At 53.2% G+C, this 21,890-nt stretch overlaps 1 protein-coding gene across 14 annotated transcripts in view; it reads right to left on the bottom strand.

Moving 5' to 3' along the window:
* Positions 1-21,561, bottom strand: part of MACF1 (microtubule actin crosslinking factor 1) — a 403,924-nt gene extending 382,363 nt beyond the window's left edge. For 12 of the 14 annotated variants that reach the window (XM_056123697.1, XM_056123710.1, XM_056123699.1 and 9 more), the window contains exon 1: positions 18,602-18,871. In XM_056123697.1, the coding sequence (XP_055979672.1) occupies positions 18,602-18,821 (220 nt within the window). In that variant the 5' untranslated portion in view covers positions 18,822-18,871. Of the gene's footprint in view, positions 1-974; positions 1,080-18,601; positions 18,872-21,417 lie in introns of those variants that run through there. The other 2 variants (XM_056123700.1, XM_056123701.1) reach the window with 2 other exon arrangements.
* Positions 21,562-21,890: the final 329 nt, after the last annotated feature.

Raw genomic sequence — 21,890 nt, 5'->3', positions numbered from 1 at the left:
CCACCAAGAGAAAAGAAGGGGGGAGCGACTTCCAGCTTCTTCATTAGTTTCCCTTCGCTGGGTAGGTGCGGTAAACAAGTGTGCTGGACTCCGTCACGGGGCTGAAGTTTCCTCGCGTCCCGATGAAAAGAAACTAAAAGCCGGGTCACACGGGCTCCAGCTGAGTCTCCCAGGAGAAAGTACTTGCCTAGGTGGTTTCTGGGAAAATCTCCACGTCGGTGGAAAGAAAGCGCAGCTGCCACACAAAGCCGATCCCCAGCTCTGGACTGCTGGGGATCGGGGCGTGGGTGGGGGTCCCCGGCAACCCGGACTTCTACCTCGGTTCCCACCCTCCCCGCCCCCGCCCCCGCCAGCAGGCTCCACACGGCCCCTGGGGCCTGTCAAAACTTTCTGTGCTCACGGCCGACGTCTGGACCGGGCAGAACTTGCACAAGTGCTTAGCCCGGAGGTCCCCGGGGCTGCAATCTGCGCTCCCCGGACAAATCCGTATCTGCGGGGTCGGGGGGCAGCCAGCCCCCCTCGCGGGTGCCGGCAACTCCGGGCGCGCCCCGCCCCCGGCCAGACCAAGGTAGGTGCCCCCGAGCTCGGCCGCCACGCGACCCGCCGGGAGCCCGCGGGAGACAAAAGGGGGCGACGGCCCCGGGGGCCGGCGCGCCGGGGTCCGAGCCGCCGCGGTCCGGGATGGTGGGGGGGGGGGTGAGGTGGGGGGGGGGGGACACGCAGGGGGTGGGTTCCCGCGCCCAACTCCGCCTTCCTCCCCGCCGCTCCCCGCCGCACTGGGTCTCCCCGGCGAGCGCCCCGGCTCGCCCCCTGCCTGCCAGCTGGGGCCGGCTCCTGAGGCCCCGAGCGTGACCAGTGCGGGGCGAGCGCGGCTTCCGGGGGCTGCGGGGCGCGGGGGGGCGGGGGTTAGGGGGGCTCCTCTCAACTCCGGCCACGGCGCCCCACCTGCAGCGCCCCCGCCGCCGCCGCCCTACCTTTGTAGCGCTCCAGCACATCCTCGTACGCCTGCACGAACTCCTTCTCCTGGCTGCGGTTGGCCGGCTGCTGACCCGGCACGTAGCCGGCCATGGCCGCCCGCGCCGCGCCGCGCGCTCCTCTCCCCGGCCCGCGCGCTGACTGGGCTGAGGCGGCTGAGGCGGCGGCTGAGGCGGCGGCGGCGGCGGGCCCGGCCGCGGCCCTTTGTGCGGCCCCGGGCTGGCGGCGGCGGCGGCGCCCCGCTCCTCGGCTCTCGGCTCCCGCTCGGCCAGGCAGTGGCGCTCCGCTCCGCTCCTCAGCTGGCTGGCTGGCTGGCTGGCCCCGGCCGCTCGCGCCCGGCCGCCCGAGTCGCGTTTCCGCCTCCCCACCCCTCGGCGCCGCTCCTCCCTCGGCCCGCCCCGCCGCGGCCGCCGCGGCTCCTCCCGCCCCGGGCGCCGGCCCGGCCCGCGCCTCGCCCCTCGCCCCGCCGCAGCCCGCGGGGAGGCCGCGCTCTGGGGGGCCGGAGCCCCCCGGCGCCCACGGGGCGGGGCGCGTCCACGCGGCGCCGCGGGCCAGGTGGGCGGCCCGGAGACCCCCGAGGCCCGCCGCCCCCCGGCGCCGGGACAAAGGAGGGAGCCCCCGAGCTGGGGGAGCGAACCGCGCGCGGGGGACGGACGCCGCGGAGGGACCGGCCGAGATGCCTCCGCTCCCCGGGCCCCGCTCGGGCCAGGCCCCCCCCCCCCCACCACCACCACCGAGGGACACCGAGACCACAAAGAGGCCGGCAAACAAAAGGCGTTTCCAGAAACTGAACTCGAAAGGAGAGAGGCTGACCCAGCACCGTGCACTGAAGCAGGCCCAGGATGAGGAGGCTGCGGCGGCGAACTGACAACTGTGCGAGGGGGAGGGAGCGCCACGGGCTCGGCCTGCGGCCTTGGGGACAGCCTGGAGCCCAAGGAGGCGGCGGGGGGCACCCGTCTCTAGGGGAAAGCCCGGCAGGCGACGGCGGCGGCGGGACCTGGGAGCGCCCCGGGAAGAGGGGCTTGGGTCCAAAGGGAGAGCAGTGGGCGCCTGGGACTGCACCGAGGCTGTTGGCGAACAAAGAGCAGGACTCTGGAGCTGCACCCAAGAGATAGGGAATCAGTGATTCTCTGTCATCAGGGAGAAATTAAAAGTGAAGAAAGATGGAAGCCGGGCAGTCAATGCGGAGATTTATTGGGGATCCCTTTGAGGAAGGCATCCCCACCCTTCTGATCCATCGCTCCGATTTCTGATTGCAGCTCTTGCGCGTCCCTCAGTGCCAGCATTCATGGGACACTCTGGGGCCAGAAGCTGTGAACGAGGCACTAGAATAAATGGATAAATGCAGCTAAGCTTATGCTCACCTCCACGCAGCCTCATTCCACCTATTAACTTTGTTTTCTAAGAAGTGGAGAGGTGCTTGTGGGTAAAAAGTTAGACCCCTGGGCCTCAAAATAACAGCACACGAGCAAGTTTAAATGAAAAAGAAGAAATTCACGGGACATTCAGCAGCCAAAACTGAAATCTGGGCTTCTCTTTTAGTTCCGATTCTCAAGACTTTTAAAGGCGTTTTCATACCCCCGGGTCAAGGCCTACAACTTTGCATTCTGTGAGTTGTGCCAAGTATTTGGGCAGTATCCAACAATTAAAAGCAAGAAGAAGAAATGATACTTTTCACTAATAGGCACATGCTGGATGTTTCCACATAACCATGATCAGAATGGAGTGAGCAAGCCATGAATCATCTTTTCCCATCAAGTTTTGCTGGCCTGCCCAAGTCCTAGGTACACCTATCATGTGAAGAAAGAGCCCAAACGAGGACAGACAGGGAGGCTCCTTGAACAAATTCTCCTTTCCTTCCAGTTTAATCCTGTGTGCTGAGGAAAAACCTGTTCAGTTTGGTGTCAGCTGCTAATGAGCTCAGCTGAAAAAAAGGAGGCGACTAGTTTGTGGTTTGTTCTTTTTAAAATAAATTTTAACAGATTTTAGTAGAAAATGCAGGAGGAAGAAGGTGGTGATTGATGGCATTAGCACAGCAGATAATACAGAAATGCTAACTCTGGGGATCTCCACTATCAATGCTGAGTCATCTGCGTTTCCTCTTATTATTTGATGCCAGTCAGGGTGAAGAAGGCCCAGATACAAATCACATACACACACCTCCACACTTCACCCTCAACAGACATCTGCCTCCTCATTTTTCATGATAGTCAATAGAAAAGTCCCTCTAGCCCCTCTTGGGGCTGCTATGTGCCCTGTTATTTTGTAAGCAGGTTCCTCAAGATGTGTGAGATTTGTCAAAGGTGAGGAAAGACAAGGGCTAGATAGGAAAGCATCTAAATTGAGGATAAGACTTTGTTCAAGGCTTGGCGGATGGGTTGGGGGAGGGCAAGGGGTTAAAACTCCTATTAGGAAACATCGCAATCAAAGAAGAAAGTTCTGGTTTGGGTTGTAGCTAGGGGGCTTCTAAATCAAGTAGCTTCCCTGACAAGATTTGCATTTAAATACTCCCCTGAGAATTTTTGAAAGCAAGGCATTCTTCTAATGAATGGAAAGGGGGAAGTCCACATGTTTGGCTGATGTTCCTGTTTTACAGAGAGAAATTTTTACAAGGGTAGAGAAAGCGGCTGCGAGGGGGTTGGGAAGAAGGAAGCCTATGAGGGGAAGGTTTTTGTGTTGGTTTTTTTTTCTCAGTAGTCTAAATTTATAGCCAGACCACACACTTTGACGACTCTGAGGCTTCTCCTTTCTATGATTTTCTTTTGCTTCTGATAGTTAAACCTACTGTGGTATTTCTAAGGAGGCAGAAGTGGGGAAGCAGGCATGTGCTCAGAGGGGCATCTAGTGGCAAAAAAGAGTAATGCAACTAATCAAAGTTCTTCCTCTCAGTTTGAAGCCTCAAGTGCCCTCTCCCTAAAGCCCTGGCCACATTCAATTTCATTGGTTTGCAAAACTATGCTTAAGCACCTCACAACCCTCCCACCTACTTTTCTCCCAAACTGTAACCTTTCATTGCTCTCTTCTTCAGCCTGCCTCCTTCCTACCAGTGTCTACTTAAAACTCCCATAGGGAGCCTGCCTTGATCTCCAAGATTAGTTGATCTTCCTGCACGCTCCACTTGCCCTTGGTAACTTCTATCACACTTGAAGTTTAGGTTCAGTGTCTTTCTTCCTTACTAAATCATTAGTTCCCTGAGGGCGGGGGCTATTGTCTTAGCACAAGATCCTTAGCATTTAGCAAATGCTCTGGTTCATACAAAACTCTTGTTTTAAATATTTGCTTATGGGCAGTAGCTCAGAAGTAAAACATATGCCTCAAGTGTGTGAGACCCTGAGTTTGATCCTTAGTACTGTAAATTAAATGTGTATGTGTGTGTGTATACAGATATATACACATATATATCATACATCATACGCCTTCAAGAACTTCGAAGAAATAGCTAAGAGGACAAAGAACCTCCGGCTCCAGCACATCTCTTTGTTTCCACTGTTCTTCCTGCATTAACATATGAGACCTGGGCCCTACGAGAACGCTATTCAGGTCTCCCAAAGAAGAATAGAAAGAGCTCTGCTTGGAATATCACGTTTCACTCAAATGAGAGAAAAAATCCGGAGTTCCGACATCCATCGACGATCAAGAATCAGGGACGCTGTCTCATTTGCCAAGGTGTCAAAAATCAGATGGGCTGGTCACGTAATGAGATTTAAAGACGACCGCTGGACTAGAGCTGTTACTGACTGGATTCCACGGGAAGTCAAAAGACCGCGTGGCCGCCCACCTACCAGATGGTCAGACTTCTTCGTGAAGATCATGAATGATCGGTTTGAGGCTCTTCATGTTCCCAGAGCGAACAGATGCCATTGGGTTACACTAGCAGTTGACAGGGACAAATGGAGACGTTACTGGCGCTCGCTCGAGCAAATCGACGAATAACGGGAAGTTAAGTGATTAAGTGATTATATCATACATATTTAATGTAGCACCGTCTTCCCGTTGTTCATCGATTTGTTCGAGCAGGCCCAGTAACGTCTCCATCATGAGACTTGTTGTTACTGTGTTTGGCATATTAAATACGGCTTTGCCGTGCGGGTGAGACACTCTCTGTAGCTTGCCCGGCTCTCCGAGAGGGGCAGAGGAATTGAACTCATGTCGGCTGTGTGCAAGGCAAACGCCCTACCCGCTGTGCTATCGCTCCAGCCCATATTTAATGTATGTGCATTTATTATATATTTTATAAACAATCAAATATATGAATGGGTGAACCAAATGATCCTAAATATTCAGTTCCTGGCATCTGACAAAGCCAGTTCCTGGCTCTGCACTCAGAAATCATTCCTGGAGGTGCTGGGGAACATAAGGGATGCTGGGAATCAAAGCTGGGTCAGTCATATGCAAAGTAAGCAAGCACCTTACCAGCTCTGCTGTCTCACTGGTCCCTTTCATCATAGAACTTAACACAATGTTTGTAAACTGTCAATGTTCAAGAACTACTTTTTGAGGGCATAGAAGCCACACTAGAGACATATGGAAGTGGGCGATAAAAGCTGGGTCTATGATTCAAGACCATGAAAATATAATTTTCATGGGGCCAAAACAATAGTACAGCAGATAGAGTGTTTGCCTTGCATGTGACTGACCTGGGTGATCCCTGCCATCCCAAATGGGGCCCAAAGCACCTTCAGGAGTAATTCCTGAGTGCACAGCCAGGAGTAACCCCTGAGCATTGCCGGGTATGATTCCCCCCCTATTCCCACCATCAAAATAAAAGACAAAAAATATATACAATTTAGCATCCACTTAGAGGCTAAGGCACCTCACAGACTAAGATGAAGGTGGGGAGTATGCAAAATTATGTTTTTCTTCTGCTAGTGTGTCTCCTTCAACCTTTAGATTTGCTCTCCGCACTCTTCAACTCAGCTCATGCTACATTATTTAACATGTGATAATTGATGCTTTATAAATAAAACTCTGTGTGTGTGTTTCTTTCTGTTCCTCCTTGCAGATGTTAACTATCTTTCGTACCATTTACACTCCCCAAAAGTAGTTGAAGTCACATACTGAAGGAACTGAACCATGCCTAGGCAGCTCTAAAGAAAAAAATCTCCTAGGTCCAGTTTCAGGAGACCTGCCTACAGATGGCACCACCAGAATTTAAGGCACCAGCTCAGCTTTGGCCAATTCCAAAATTCCCTCTTTTTCCTAATCCTGGAAACCCTTACTAAGCTTTGCCTCAAGTTCCCAAATCTGCTCAGGGGTAGGAAGCCTTTGCCCACAATCATGCTGCCCCCTTCTGTTCAAAAAGTACAAGGCTAATAATGTAAGAGACCTAGCCGGTGCCCTCCACCCAGAAAGCCAAGATCCAACCACCCAGCAGATCAGCCCCCGTCGCCATAGCAACTCTCAAAATGGTTATTCAGCCATCTGGGTTACCATAGCAACTGCCCAAGTCTCTCTCCCTCACCCTCTTCTAGGCCTTCTCCCCTGGTTTGTCAGAGCCAATGCCAAGGAATTTCCTGCCCTCTGCAATGAACAGAGACTGGCTACTGATAGGCAACTGTCCCAATGGGGCACAGAGGACCTCCCCCGCCCCCAGGGTGGGTCTCTCTCTGAGGCACAGTGGAGATAATAGGTGTCAGGGTGCTCTGTGAACCTTGAAGTGCCGCACAGATGCTAGTTATTACTAAACCACTGTTCCTTATAATGGGGGAAGCAATAGGTTACTACAGTTTACTGGCTGGAAACCTTTGGGCAAGTTACCACAGTCTCTGAATTTCAATTTTCTATACAGTAGCATTCCTGCTTCTTCATGTGGTCACGTCATTTCAAGGCTAAGGTCAAATATACCACACAAGATGCAAAGCACAAAGTCAGGCATCCAGAACACAGCAATAGCAGCCAGAAAAGGTATGGTCCTCTGCATTCCCCAGTCTCTCAGTGCACATGATGCTTTTTTTTTTTTTGTCTTTTTGTTTTTGTCAATAAATTCCTTTATTGTTGTGATGACCAAGGGCCACACATGCTTGTGGTGCTTAGTCACTTGGTTGTGATACTTGCCAGGGGTAGCACACTTGGCTACAGTGCTCACACATTTTGTTGAATACATACATATCCGTGGTGCCTTGGCTTTTACATACCTAGTTGTCGTGCTGGGCACTACAAACAGCTGCGCTGTCCAGATTACACTTGGACACCATTGCACTGGTGGTACAAGAGACTGAACTTGTGACCTCCTCCCCACTGAGTCACATCCCTAGGACCCTTATTTTCTCCCTTGAATGAATAAGGGTAATGTGAGTACTGCTTGCTCAATCCCGCCCAGGCTCCCTTCTTGCTTTGGGGTATGAAAGGATCTCATCCTGTGCGGGACCTCTGACATTCCTATCAGTCCACATGCCGGGAAACAGGAGTTTATCAGGCCTGGCTCTTTACCTATAGAGTTCCCTCCAATTGAAACCACCCCTCCCCATTCAGTCCAATCTTATGGCATAAATCTCCATAGGGTGAGTGAAGTAACAGGTAGTCAGGAAACTGAGCACAAATCCCAGGGCAATGGCTGTTCTCAACGGAGACCATGGTTATATGAACAGTTGGCCAGCATCAGGGAAGGACCAGGACAAAGACCCCTCTCACAAGACCAGAAATCCTTCCCTCTGTGTTCTCACAGACTTCAATCAGTCCTATTGCATCTCAGCTTCAGTCTCTTGAAACGGAATCCTTGGCATCCATTTTCAGCATCCCTTCCTCAGTTGGCAGGATTCATCTGGCAAGATTCCAATTCAAACTGAGGGCCCGTGAGTTTGAATTATTTTAGGCAAAACACAATACTCTCCACAGAAATCTGATTTCTAACGGCAGAACCAGGTATGTGCTCAATGTAGCTCTCAATGTAGCTGGATGTGAACTTTAAGCTTTAAGAAGGACTCAAGCAGCACTGCAATGGACACCTAGGGCCTGGCATCTTGGGAATCAAAATCCTTCATGAAACTTCTGGGAAGTAGGTCTTCAGAAGGACCCAATGCCTTGACTACAAGAGATAAGGTAATATAATATTTCATAGTGTAGGAGGTGGGGGCTGGAGAGATAGTACATGGGGTCAGACACTTGTCTCACGTATGCCTAATACAGTTCAGTTTCGCCAAAGGTGATCCCTGAGCACAGAGCCAGGAGAAAGCCTGGATCATGACTGAATGTGGGCCAAAAACAAACAAAATAAAACAAATCTGGGGAGATAGTTCAAAGGGCTGAGTACATGCTTTACATGCAAGAAGCCCAGATTCACTTTTTTTTTTTTTGCTTTGTTTTGGGACCACACCCAGGACAGTACTTAATGGTTACTCCCAGGGCCAGAGCGATAGTACAGCTGGAAGGGCATGTGCCTTGCACAGGGCCATTGGGTTCGATCCCCACCATCCAATATGGTCCCCTGAGCACCGCCAGGAGCAATTCCTGAGTGTAGAGCCAGGAGTAACCCCTGAGTATTGCTGGGTGTGACCCAAAAAGCAAAGAAAAAAGAGGGGGGTTACTCCTGGCTCTGCTCTGCACTCAGGAATCACTCTTGACAGGCTTGGGATACCATATGGTATGCCAAGGATTGAAGCCAGGTGGGCTGTGTACAAGGCAAGTACCTTATCCACGGTACATCACTCCAGTCCTGGGAGGCCCATATTCAACCCCCCAGCACCACCAGAACTATTCCCAAGAACCACTATGAGTAGCCACTGAGCACTGCCAAGTGTCACGCTGCATCACTGGGCTTAAGACCCATACTGCCTGCTAGTCCGAGCATGCTGGAAGTCACTGAGTGACCCCAGGCTCCTGCAGAGGTAACTTTGCAAGAATGATTCTGAGCACAGAGTCATGAGTAAGCCCTGAGTACTTCTTAATGAGGCCAAACACACACACACACACACACACACACACACACACGCACGCACGCACACATGTATACACATATGTATGTGCATGCAACTTAATTTTAAAATACTTCATTGCTAAAAAGCTAACCGTTATGAGTCTTCAGCAAGTCATGAACCTTCCATTTGTTTAAAAAAAGAGGAAAAGAAATAAAGAATAAAGCTAAATAAAGCAAGGCACAGTTGTGTATGGAGGGATACCTTCCTTTAGTGAGAAGAGTATGGGCCAGTTTAGCACGTATTCACCATGGAGGAGTGCAGGGTCTTTGAAGTTAGGCCCCTGAACCATAGCAAAAAACAACTCCAAAAGGTACGCTGGACATAGTGTTCTAGGGGTGCATGCAAAGAACACCCCTAGAACAAAAATGGCCTGCTCTATCACTGGCTAGACTGACCCCTGACAAGCACTTCTATCAACTTATAGCACTTATATAAACCAGTTCCTTCCATTTTTCTCTCCTTTAAAACAGGGTGGGTGGGGGCTGGAGCGATAGCACAGCGGGTAGGGTGTTTGCCTTGCATGCAGCTGACCCGGGTTCGATTCTCAGTATCTCATATGATCCCCCGAGCACCGCCAGGAGCAATTCCTGAGTGCATGAGCCAGGAGTAACCCCTGTGCATCGCCGGGTGTGACCCAAAAAGCAAAATAATAATAATAATAATAATAATAAAACAGGGTGGGTGGTGGCAACAACTTGCCTGGGTTCTGGGAGGCTGGAATGTTCCATACAAAATGCACATGTAGGCCTCAAGACACAGTAGCCTTTCCAGCTGGCATGAGCGTGCAGGAGCTCCTGGACTGAGTCCAGAGTTGAGCTTCCCTAACCAGCCCCTGAATTCTTTAATCCTAACTCCCACCAGCTGTTCTTGCTCCGCTGCCCTTCCTTTCTACTGCAGCCAAAGAAAGGCGAGCAAGAGTCGAAACAAACCCTCTCTCTTGAGGTTATCCTGGAAACATTGGCAAATTCCTATTTTCCATGTTTCGGCACCACTGCCCTGAGCGAAGAGTGTGTAGAAAAGCAGGGGGAAGGCCTCTCTCAGACTTTCTTCAGAACGTGGGGCTTGCAAGCATCCTAACTGCCTGCACAGCAGAAGCTGGGTTCTGAAGCCCCTCAGACCTTTGCACAAAGCAGTCCTGGGAACATTTGTTAAAAGAGCACGATCAAGGAAGCAGGAACTGGGCAACAAAAGAGTTGATCAACAGGCTCATGAGTTGAGCAAGTGTATGATTTCAATGAGAAGAGTGAATCTGTACCAAGGGCTGTCTGTGTCGCAGGCACTCGGGCAAGGCACCTCACTCCGACTGCCTCAATTCATCCACCTCTAAAGCTCTGCAAGGGGTACCCTTGCTCCGTACTCTTCTGCAAGGAAGTTAGTAACTCTCCAGGGTCACAACTGTGCTTGGGTCCCCAAACCACTGCCTTGAGCGAATAAACAGCAGAGGAATAAAATGGCTAACAGAGACAATGGCACGGGGAAAGTTTGGTCAGAGATACAGGGCCCATAATCACATTCCAGGAGCTTCCGAGCCCCTGTAGCAGCAGCATCAATCCTGGTAGAGACTGCAGCTGGATGAACAGCAGGTCTGCCCCGAACCAAGGCAATGTTAGCAACTGGCTAGCTTCAACCAGACAGGTGGCCATCAGCAGAGCCAGGGTCAGATCATGGCAGGTCCTAACAGCCAGGCTCAGGCTAGTACTTTGAAGCTGATGGGATATTACCACTCACACCCATTATGCTCCCTGCTCCTTCCCCCGGAGGGAGGATGGTGGAAATAAAAGTGAAGTGCTGAGGCTGGAGAGATAGCACAGAGGGTAGGGCGTTTGCCTTGCACGCGGCTGACCCAGGTTCGATTCCCAGCATCCCATATGGTCCCCTGAGCACCGCCAGGAGTAACCCCTGTGCATCACCAGGTGCGACCCAAAAAGAAAAAAAAAAGTGAAGTGCTAATCCTGATGCATGGCCAGCTCCTCTGGGAACAGCTCATCTCTGATTCCATGCAACTGAGAAATAACAGCCTTTCACAAGCCCCTAAAAAATCAATTTTTCCCCCCTCACCCCCATCTCCTCATTCCTTAGACCTTGGCTGCTTCAGAACAGAAGGGCATGAGTCAGACTGCCACTTTGAGCCTGCTCCTTGCCACCTAGAAGCTGTTAGAGAAGCATGATGGGAAGTCAGCCCAGCCCCTTGCAGTGCGGCAACCACCTTCCCTCACCAGTGGAGGTCCCTATGGGATCCAGGGCGCAGAGAAAGGACGGCTTGGCTCTCTTTCCTGCTGCCTGTACAGAATTCTGCCCACGTGGTTCTTTTCTCTCCCTGCAGTGAATGTGACCCAGATTTACTTTTCAAGAGCTGGGGCAGCGCTTATGGTGTGTGACTACGATTCATCCTGTGCTCTCCAAGGAGTTTCTCTCTCCTGTACTAACATCACCCAGCAGGGCAGAGCCAGGAACTCTGAGGATAGTTGCCAGGAGGGAGAAGAGCTGAGAAAGAGAAGGTCCCTTGGGTACAAAGTTAGAGAATCCTTAAGGCCCAGAAGGGGGGCTCGTTCAGAGGGAAGAACCCCCAGTGAGCTGATTTTAGGGTTCCCATCCCAGCATTCTCTGCTGCCCTCCCACAGCTTGGCCAGAAGATAACAAAACACTTCCATCTGTTCTCTGACAAAGCCTGATAGTGAACAAAGGAAAAAGCAAGAACTCAGATCTCTGGAGCTCTGCTTCCTCATTCTCCTGGGAAACTGTTGGCCTCTTAGAATCTCCACTGCTTCTACTTGCCCAGAGGGGTGACAGGAAGGCACTGCTAAGTGCAGCAATAGGCATCTTACTTGGAGCCTAGCACATCCTCAATCCCATGCAATAACCATTCAAAGCTCAAGGCTTGAGGCTGGGACCAGGGAGACAGCTCAAAGGACTAAAGCACAGGCTTTGCATACAGAAGGCCCAAGGTACGATCCCTGGCACTACACAGCCCCCTGAGCACTGTCAGGTGTGATACTCAGAGATCACCCCAAACAAAAACCAAAATACCCCAACAAATCCCAAAACTCTAAACAGTGAAGTTATTTGTCCAATTTTGTCTGTATTTTGTTTGTTTGGGGGTCATACCTGGGGGTGCTCAGGGCTTATTCCTGGCTCTACACTCAGGATCACTTCTGATGGAACTCTGGGCAGGGATAGGAGGGAGAGGATATGAGGTGCCAGAGACAGAACCAGGGTCGGCTGCATGCAAGGCAAGCACCCTACTTCCTGTACTATCTATCCTGCTGATTTTTCAAAATTTGACTCCAGATCTACTTGTCTCTACCAGGTTTGGAACATAACCAGGGTTATTTCATTTCATTTCATCATTTCATCATCCTGTTATTCGTTGATTGCCCTGAGCAGGCCCCAGTAACGTCTCTTTCATCCTAGCCCTGAGATTATATTCAAGGCTCTTTAGGAGAATGAGACCCATCATTGCTACTGGTATTTGGCATATTTGGTATGCCACAGGGAGTTTGCCAGACTCTGTCCTGTGGGCAGGCTACATTTGATAGCCTGCAAGTTTGTCCAAAGTAGGAATGAGATAATAAGATGTCATAAAAAGATGCCCTGCGCCTGGCTGTTCCTTGCCAGGATCCCTTGGAGGGGAGCGGGTTGAGCTTTCCTCCCCACCCCGACCAGAGCTCCGGCAGCTGAAGACCTCCAGGACCAGCCACCACCATGCTGAGACCACTCTCCGCACACATGAAGGTACTGGCAGAGGGACAAAGCCACGCGGGTTCCGGGGCCGACATCTCCAAGCCTACTCGGATTGGAGTCGAGCATCCTCCACCCAGATCCTCCAAATTCCAGTAGGCAGGGGTCACACCCACCACCTGGCCCCCTGGCGCCGTGCAATCCCATCAACGGCCAAGACTCAGAGACTATAAAATCCAGCTCCCGGACGAGACCAGTGCAGTCTCCTGCCCCTGCGCCTGGCTGTTCCTCACCGGGGTCCCTTAGAGGGGAGCGGGTTGAGCTTTCCTCCCCGCCCTGACCAGAGGTCCGGCAGCCGAAGACCTCCAGGACAAGCCACCACCATAACCAGGGTTAAATCCTATTTTTTGGTGATGGGAGGGTTGGTTTTTTTTTTTTAAGTCATACCCAGTAGTTCTCAGGATCTATCTCTGGCACTGTGCTCATGAGTGACCACTGATGGGGCTTGGAGGGCCATAGGTGATGCCAGAGACTGAACTAGGGTTAGCTGTGTGCAAGGTACATGCCTTAACCCTATACTATCGCTCTGGTCTCATAAAATATTAATTTTTAATTGAATGAATAAATCAATCAAGGAACAAACAGGAGATACACTTGGGAAGAAGAGGGTTCCATTCCTCTTGCAGGCCAGTCCTCAAGGCTATGCCCGGAAAAGGTCCTGGAGTGACTCCACCAGCTAAATGTAGGATCTTCCAACAGGGGCAAGTATCAACATCTGAGCTACATTTTATAGTCCTCACTCAGTATATGCTCTAGAGCAAGATCCTACGGCAACACGAGTCAGGGTAAGATGGAACTCTTGATTACAGCAGGTTCCAGATCTGATGAGAGAAATGTACTGAACCACTGATTTTTTTTTTTTAGCTTTATGGGTCATACCTGGCAATGCTCAGGGGTTACTCCTGGCTCTGCACTCAGGAATTACTCATGGTGGTGCTCAGAGGACTATATGGGATGCTGGGAATCAAACCCGGGTCAGCCGTGTGCAAGGCAAACACCCTACCCACTGTGCTATCGCTCCAGTCCCTTACCACTGAATTTTAATATAAAGTCAATTGACTGAACAGAACTACGATTGCTGTCTGGAGAGATAAGGAAAGGCTTCCTGGAGAAGGCCACAATTAGGCAGACGTTGGGGGTGATGATTTCAGTGACAAGGCAACAGGACTTTTTGCTGGTTAGCTCATTCCTTAGTCCTGACTTGCTGGGCTTTCACAATACATACAGGAATGTAAACATTTTCCCCACTTCCATCCTCTCCCTAGATTGAGTACAGTGAAATAGGCTCCATCTTTGACTACTAGTACCAAGAACAGGGAGAGTCCTAAAGGAAGTGATGCGAGAGGATGAATGCTTGATTGATTAGGCGGTGGATGAATGCAGTCCCAGTCAACCCTAGTCCCAATATAATCTCCCAGGCACTTCACTGTCATCGCAGGAACCGTGTCATCAGAGGAGCCATCTGCAGTGACATGGGTGAAGGGTGCCCTCTAGAGTTTGCAGTGGAGAACTGCCTTCAGGAATACAACTCTCCCCTTATCCCTGGTAGAGCTGTGCTCCTCACTAGAGTAACCCTCCAGTTCCCATATCCTGGCCGCTGCCCTTCAGTGAGAAAGGGGATGATCCCACTGTTTCTCCTTGACAACAGAGACCCCAAAAAGAGGCAACGTTTCCCACTTTTTTGTTGTTGTTTTTGTTGGGGTCTGGAGCGACAGCACAGCGGTAGGGCGTTTGCCTTACAAGCGGACAACATTGCTGACCCGAGTTCAATTCCTCCGCCCCTCGAAGAGCCAAACAAGCTACCGAGAGTATCTCGCCCGCACAGCAAAGCCTGGCAAGCTCCCCTTGACGTATTCGATATGCCAAACACAGTAACACAAGTCTCACGATGGAGACGTTACTGGGCCCGCTCAAGCAAATCAATGAACAACTGGAGGACCGTGACCGTGACCGTTGTTGTTGGAGGGAGCATACCCAACAATGCTCCTACTTCTGGTTCTGCACTCCTGTACTCCTGGCAAGCACGGGGGACCACATGAGATGCTGGGATTGAACCTAGGTCAGCTGTGTGCAAAACAAATCCTCTCCCCTCCGTGCTATCACTCCAGTCCAGTTTCCACATCCTAGTCTCTACCTTTTCCTATAGGTCAGCTTTTTCTCTTTCTTTCTGAAGGGTTTGTAGCCACGTCTGGAGGCGCTTAAGATACCATCCTGGGTGCTGGGGATTGACACAATGGGCCACATGCCAGGCAAGTGCCTTAATCCCTGCTCTATCTCTCCCGCCTCAGATCAGCATTTTGAGGCCTCTGCCAAGAGTGACTAGAAGGACTCTCAAGAAAGGCCGGAGGTTCGACAAAATAGTAAGGCAGTTAAGGCCTCCCATGTCGCCAACCGGGGTTTGATCCCCAGTATCCCATGTGGTCCCCTGATCCCCAACAGGAGTAATTCCTGAGTGTAGAACCAGGGGTAAGCCCTGAACACTGTCAGGTATGGTCCCAATCTAACAAACCAACAAAAAATGGAGCAGGATGAAAAAAGAGAAATCAGGATAAGAGACAGTATAGAGGGTAAGATGTTTGCCTTGCACACTGCCAACATGGGTTTGATCCCTAGCACCCCTTATGATACTTTGAGCACAGGGCATGATAGTCCTGGCTATGGCTCATATGGGGGGAAAAATGTGTAAAAGAGAGAAAATGGAGGAACAAGGACAAATTACTTACAGCAAGTATGTGGCCCCAAATAACTGCATAGATGTCACAGACTGACATTGGCAGATTCCTTCCTTTGTTGTTGGCTTTTTTTTCTTTTCCTAATTTCTTTTTTTGATTTGGGGGATATAACCAGAAGTTCTTGGGACTTCTCCCAGCTTTAGGCTCAGGGACTGCATCCAGTGGTGCAGTGGGGGAACCCTGCAGTACTGGGATCAAACCAGGCCACCTGAATGCAAAAACTGTGCTCAGTCCTGTGAATCATTCCCCTGCCTATCAGCAGGTTCCTTGACCTTGACAAGAGTTATGTCCCAGCAGGAATCCCCCCAAACAGGCCTCTTAATCACAGGTGAGGCCCAGAGGCCAGTTCAGGATGACAGAAGGAGTCAGGGCAGGGGGCAGCTCTGTGTTTATTGAGACTGACACCAAGCCCTCCTCACTTGGCTTCCTGAGCCAGGTCCCTGGGAGGTGGAAGTGCATGGCCACTGCTGGCTTCCAGCGCTAAGATGAGCCTCATTTCCTCGAAATTCTCATTTCAGAATTCCAGAGCACTTCAGAGCACGCAGGGTCTCCCGGATAAGCCCCCTCTGCATCGCACAGGAAACCATCCCCCCTCAGAAATCAAGCTGCCTTTTTTTAATACTCTGCTGGAGCCCCCACCACATCCTAAAATTACAGAAAGATTTGAGCCAGCCCCTGAAGTAACAGTCCCGCCCCTCTGCTTCTCTTCTCCCCTGCTAGTAAAGCACGCCCAACTGCAGTGCACAAGTTATTTTTAACCACGACAGTCTCCCCATTTTCAGCTTCACTGGCCCAGCCCCCTCCTCCAGTCATTTGGCAGTGTGAGGCTGGGAAGATCAGGAGCCCAGTCAGGCCTCCTTTTATTCAGTGCACCCGAAGGCCTTTGCCCCAATCCTCTCCACTTCCATTCTAGCCCCAATGTTAACCAGCAGGCATTTAACCCTGCTACCTCAGAGCAGACAATGGGGAGTCCACACAAAGGAACCTAGAGGTGCCTACAGGGCTAGAGGGGACAAAGAAGGAAGGCTGGGGGCGGGGGACACATCACTCTGTTCCTTCAGGAGAATGGGGGTTTGGCAATCAGGGCTGGGGAAAGGAGACTCCTTCTTGCACCCTAAGGCAGCTCTGAAAACTCCATTATCTGGCAGAAGCCACAGGCCTGAGAACTTCTTTCAAGAGCTGCCAGCGCCCACCCAGCGAGAGTTCAAAGTCTCCCAGGTCTCAAAGCACCTTCCATGCCTCCTGGTGCCCACTGAACCCTCTCCCTGCCTGGCTTCCAACTGGCACATTTTCTCCACTGCACTCCCTCCCGGCCACTCAGTCACTTCGCCCTGTGCCTGTGCCGGGGCCTGTGCAATCAAGCAACTGGGGGCAGAAACACACACAGGACATAGTGAGATGAAAGGTCCTGTGAGATCACTGGACCGGGAACACAGAAGAGAGAACAAAAAGAAAACGAGAGTGGAGGTGGGAGCTCTAGATGCCATGGTCGGAGGGGGGGGGGTAGAAGGGATGGGGGAGGGAACTTGGGGCACAGGAGGTGGCTCTTAAAACAGAAGTGGTTCCTAGACCTTGTTGGAAACATATTCAAAGCACGGAGGCCTTGATCCTACAAGATGTGCACCTTTGGGGATCTGTAGGATGTAGGGATTGGGGGGGCAGAGGTGACAGGATGAGCTGCAGAAACAGGCTGGGGGCCTGACTGCACAGGGCTTTATGCTGTGTAGCCTCGGCTGCACCAGCAATGAAAAGTCAAATGGAGTCTGGGCTCCCTTTCCTGAATATCAGGATAGGAGGTGCATTTATTTTTTTATTTATTTATTTTTAATTTACTAATTTTGGTTTGGGGGCTACACCCAGAGGTGGTCTGGGGTTCAGACAGCCTGGTGCTTGGAGCCACTACTGGTGGTGCTTTTTTCTTTTCTTTTTCTTTTTTTTTTTTTAATTTTGGGGCCATACCCAGCATTGCTTAGGATTCACTCCTGGCTGTGTGCCCAGGGATCCCTCCTGATGAAGCTCACAATATGTGTTATGTGCTGCCGGGGATCAAGACGTGGTCAGTCCCGTGCAAGGCAAACACCTTTCCTACTAAACTATCTCTCTAGCCCTCATTCGCAGAGTTGCTTGTGCAGTGCCAGGGATCAAACCCAATGCTCCCGCATGCAAAGCATATGCCGCAGTTCTGTGTACTACCTCTCCAGTCCTATCAGTGCCTTAGAGAACAAATGTGCGTGAGTCACGTGGTAGGGAGAGGACAAGGCAGGGAGGAGAGCAATTAGATGGTGGTTGGAAGGTTCAGGGCAGGTACATTATCTGAGACACGAAGGAGGGAGCAGGATGGGCTGTGGTGACAGAGTGGGAGTGGGTGATGTCATGCACGGCGGCTCTGTTTAGCTTCGTCAGCACTCTGGCACCAAAGCCAGCTAAGACGGAGCACAATCCACGGAGGCTCTGGAGGTGGCAGAGAGAACCCTTCACAAAGACTCCTCTTCACTGAACCAAAAAACTAAGCTGAGCGCTACATCAGGCAACCTGGGTGGCCTCACACAGTCTGCACAGGGACCGTGCTTTCGGGGAGAGTGTGGGTCTGACCCAGCAGCCAAGTAGGTCTGGGGCAGGGTCTGTCAGACACCCAGCTTGTAGCCCTTGGAGTGGGGCAACCCTCCCATAGGCGGCAGCCCCAAGCTCACAGCACAGAAGGGTGAGCCTGCCCCACCCCTTTGGAAGGCAATGAAGTGCAACTGCCCCTCCGAGGATGCTCGGCTAAGGAAATAACAGACAGAAGGCATGTTATTCACAAAGATGTTCATTGTGATGTTGCCTAGGACGGCCGGAGAGTGAAAAAATGAATGGAATTTAGAAAATCATGGCATAGCAAACAGCCTCTAAAAGCCTCCACAGCCCAGACTGTATCACGGACAAATGCCGTGATGCAAAAGCAAATGGAAAAAGTCAGATCCAGAATGGCCCGAAGCTGTGAAGGCAGTGGGACGGTCGCCTGGGAGCAGAGGGAAGGAGGAACCAAGACAAAACAAGTCTCAGGCCTGCGCACAGCACTGGGGCAGCAGATTCCTGCATTCAAAATTCCCATTGATTTATTTCATCACATTTCTACTAGTAAGAATACTAAATTTACTTTCCGGTGGAATTGAGGGCCCCAAAGAGATCTACTTGATGCCCCGCCCAGCCAGTGCATTCTTCCCTGGACCCCAGAGCATCAAGCTCACATCGGGCCTCTCTTACCAGCAACTCGGACCACAGCACGCTCTGCGGGGTCCAGCACCGAGTCCTGGCTCTTCCGCTTCTTCTGCTCATGCAGGGGCAGGTTCCAGGGTAAGGTGTCTCCCGGCGGACACGGAGACAGGCTTCCCGACCGTTCGCTCCTGTACGATCGCTCGCTCCGGCATGACCGCTCACTCCGGCAAGACCGCTCACTGAGCGTTTCTTCATCCGAGGAAGACATGATCCAGGCGGGGCGGCGGCGGGGGGCCTGGGAGCCCCAGGAGAAATGATCTGGGGGAGAGAGGGGTGTAGGTGAACAGAGCACCTGGAATATCAGGACTTGGGAAGCTGAGATGTGAGTCCTAACACTGCAGCTGACTTGATCTCTACCTCTCTGCATCTCAGTTTATTTATCTGAAAACTGGAATGATGATGATGACAAAACAAATGCATGAGGCCTGGGGGAAATTACCTGACATAGAAATCACCCAAAGATGTCTATAAATTAAATACTAGGTGGAAGTTAGCTCCTCTTAGTAGAATCACTAGAATTGTTACTGGGCACTTTACAGGTCTCATCAACACAACACGAAGATTAAAATTCACCCCACCATTTACTAGGCATGTGGCCTGGGGAAGCCCCTTAACAACTCTTTGGGTCTTCATCTGCAAAATGGGGATAATGCTAGCATTTAATCGCACAGGGTCGTTAGCAAAGAATAAATGAGATCCTCCATGAAAAGCATTTACCAGAGCCCGGTGTCCAATATGCACTCAGTAAACAACATCTATTTATTACAACCCTGTTCTACTTACCTCCCAGGAATGTTAAAAGGATAAAATGGGACAACAGATGGGAAATGTCTGCAAAAAGCTAAATCACGATCTCAACGGCAGGCATACAACAAAGCACACGCTCTCACAGGCAGCAGTTCTAGATTCTTCCCACTTCCGTTTCCAGCAGATACATTAGGGAGAAAATGATAAACTCGAAGTAAGATAAACCCAGGTACAACATATCTGGTTTGAGCACTTACACTCAGTGCGATCTGGGACACAAGTCATTTCACCTCAAGACTCAGTTTTCTCATCTGCAAAATGGGAGAAATACTTCCCCTTCGAGGAGGTTTTAAGAACGTAGTGAAATGCAAATATAAAACTGGTTGGCACCAGGCATGGCATACAACAGACATTAAATAAAGGGCTCATTTGCTTTTTCCGAGGGCTGTCATGGGATTAAGTGGGACAGCCTGGTAGGTGGGGGAGGTGGTATGGAAAGTCAGTTTTTCTGGTCAGTTTAGCAAGTCGAGAGATCAGAGTAGCAATGCAATCACTATGTGGCCAGCTGGGCTCCACCAGTCAGACTGGGCAGTTTTCCCTCAGCCAGGCCAAGCGCACTTCCCAGACCATCTGCTCCCCTCAGCCCACCAGCCCAAAGGCCTTATCAGAGACTGATACTGCATGCCTTCAGCTCCCTGCCTCTCTCCTGCCCCAAATCCAGCCCAACTCACCAGCTCCCACATTAGCTCTGTGGTTCGGGGAAGGCAGGAGATTGCCAAGTTTCCCTTAGAGGGAAATACCTGCACACAGAGCTCTGTGCAGATAGTGAGGTGGTTCATGGCTGCACGCCATGGGTCACTGGGCACTGCTCCTCCTGGATTCTGGGAATCTCAGCCCAGAGGCAGCAACGGGCAAAGACAGCCTCCTGGGCCATTGGCACATCCCCGCCATAGGCAGAGAAGGCAAAGAGATAACAAAAGAAACATCAAACATCGGGCAGCCAGACCGGCCCTGTCAGGGTACCTCCAGCACCCGCAGCATCGGGGCCCTGCCCCGGGGAACACCTGGAAGAAATGCAGCCCCGGAGGGTAGAAAGAAGAGGCCTCAGGTATTGACCTGATTTTGCCCTTTATCTAGGGACCTACCCTCCCCCGTAGCTACCTTCCGCTGCTACCTCCCACCCCTAACACCTCGGTCTGATGCTGAAGTCGCTGCTTCCACCCGATCCTCAGCCCTCGGCAGGAAAACGCCCCTCTCCTCCGACACGCTCCATCCCAGAACCGCCCAACCCTCCCCAGGGCGCCCATTGCACTACAAAGGCGCGTTCCAGCACGGCCTCCTCGGGGGAGCCGGGGAGCCGGGGAGCCGAATCTCCTGGGCTCCGCCGGGCTCGGCCCGCGGATCCCCATCAACACCTGTTTGACCCGGGGGCTGTCGCCCCACCCGGCCGCCACCCCGGCCGCCCCACCGCTCCCCGATTCACCGGAGAGCGCACCCACGCCCCCAGTGCGCCCGAAGGTCGTCGGCGGGGTCCGCCTCGGCCCCTCACCTGGCGGCGGGCTCGCGGCCCTCCCCCACGGTGCCCGCGCCCCCGGCCCACGGAGGGGATCGGGGGCGCGCCTGCGAGCCCGGGGCGACGCCGAGGGGTCCTCGCGCCCGCCGCGCGCGGCTGACAAAGAGCGGGGCCGCGCCATGCGGACGCGCCACCCGGGAGCGAGCGTGCGTCCGGGCGGCCGGCGGGGACCCGGGGTCGCGGGGCCACCTCCCGTCCGGCCCGGCCGGGGCCCGCGCGTCTCCGGGCGAACGGGGCCGGCTCGGCGCCCAGCTCGCCCGCATCACGCGCCGCCCTCCGGCCGAGGCGGCGCCCTCCGGGGAGCCAGCGCGGCCCCGCGCGCCCGCCCCTCGGCCAGGCCGGCCCCGGGGCTGCAGGTGCGGGGCCCGGGCCCCCGCGACGCCCCCGCGACGCCCGCGCTGTCAGCCCGCTGCCCCCGGGCGCGGCCCCCCGCGCGTCCAGCCCAGCTCCCGCGCGCCGCCCGCGGCCCGCGGCCCGCGCTTACCCTGCAGCCGCAGGCGGGTCCGAGCGGGGCGCGCCCGGGGCCGGAGCGCCGTGCGGGGGAGCGCGGCCGAGCCGAGCGAGGGGAGCGGCTCCCACAATGGCCGAGCTCGCGGCGCCGAGCCCCCCGCCCCCCGCGCCCTAGCGGCAGCGGCTGAAGCGGAGCCGGCGCAGCCGCCCAACCCGCTCCCCCACCCCACCCCCGGCGCCGACGCCGCCCCCCGTTCCCCGACGCGCGCTCCCCGCTCCCCGCACCCCACCCGCGCGGCTGCCGCGCGCCCCGCGGCCGCTCCGCGCTGACCCCGCGTCTTCTTGGGGCCCCCCAACCCTCCGCAACACCTCCCCTGCGGCCGCCAGTTAGCCCCAGGGCTGACTCTCACCCCCACATTCCACGCCCTGGGCTCGGGCTCCCGGGCCCGTGGGCCGCGGCACTGACCCTGCTCAGATCACCCAGCCCGCCCCAGTGTAGGTTCTCAG

The sequence above is a fragment of the Sorex fumeus genome, unplaced genomic scaffold (assembly GCF_029834395.1).
Source record: "Sorex fumeus unplaced genomic scaffold, SorFum_2.1 ptg000047l, whole genome shotgun sequence".
Taxonomy (NCBI): domain Eukaryota; kingdom Metazoa; phylum Chordata; class Mammalia; order Eulipotyphla; family Soricidae; genus Sorex; species Sorex fumeus.
This window is presented reverse-complemented; position numbering and strand designations above follow the sequence as displayed.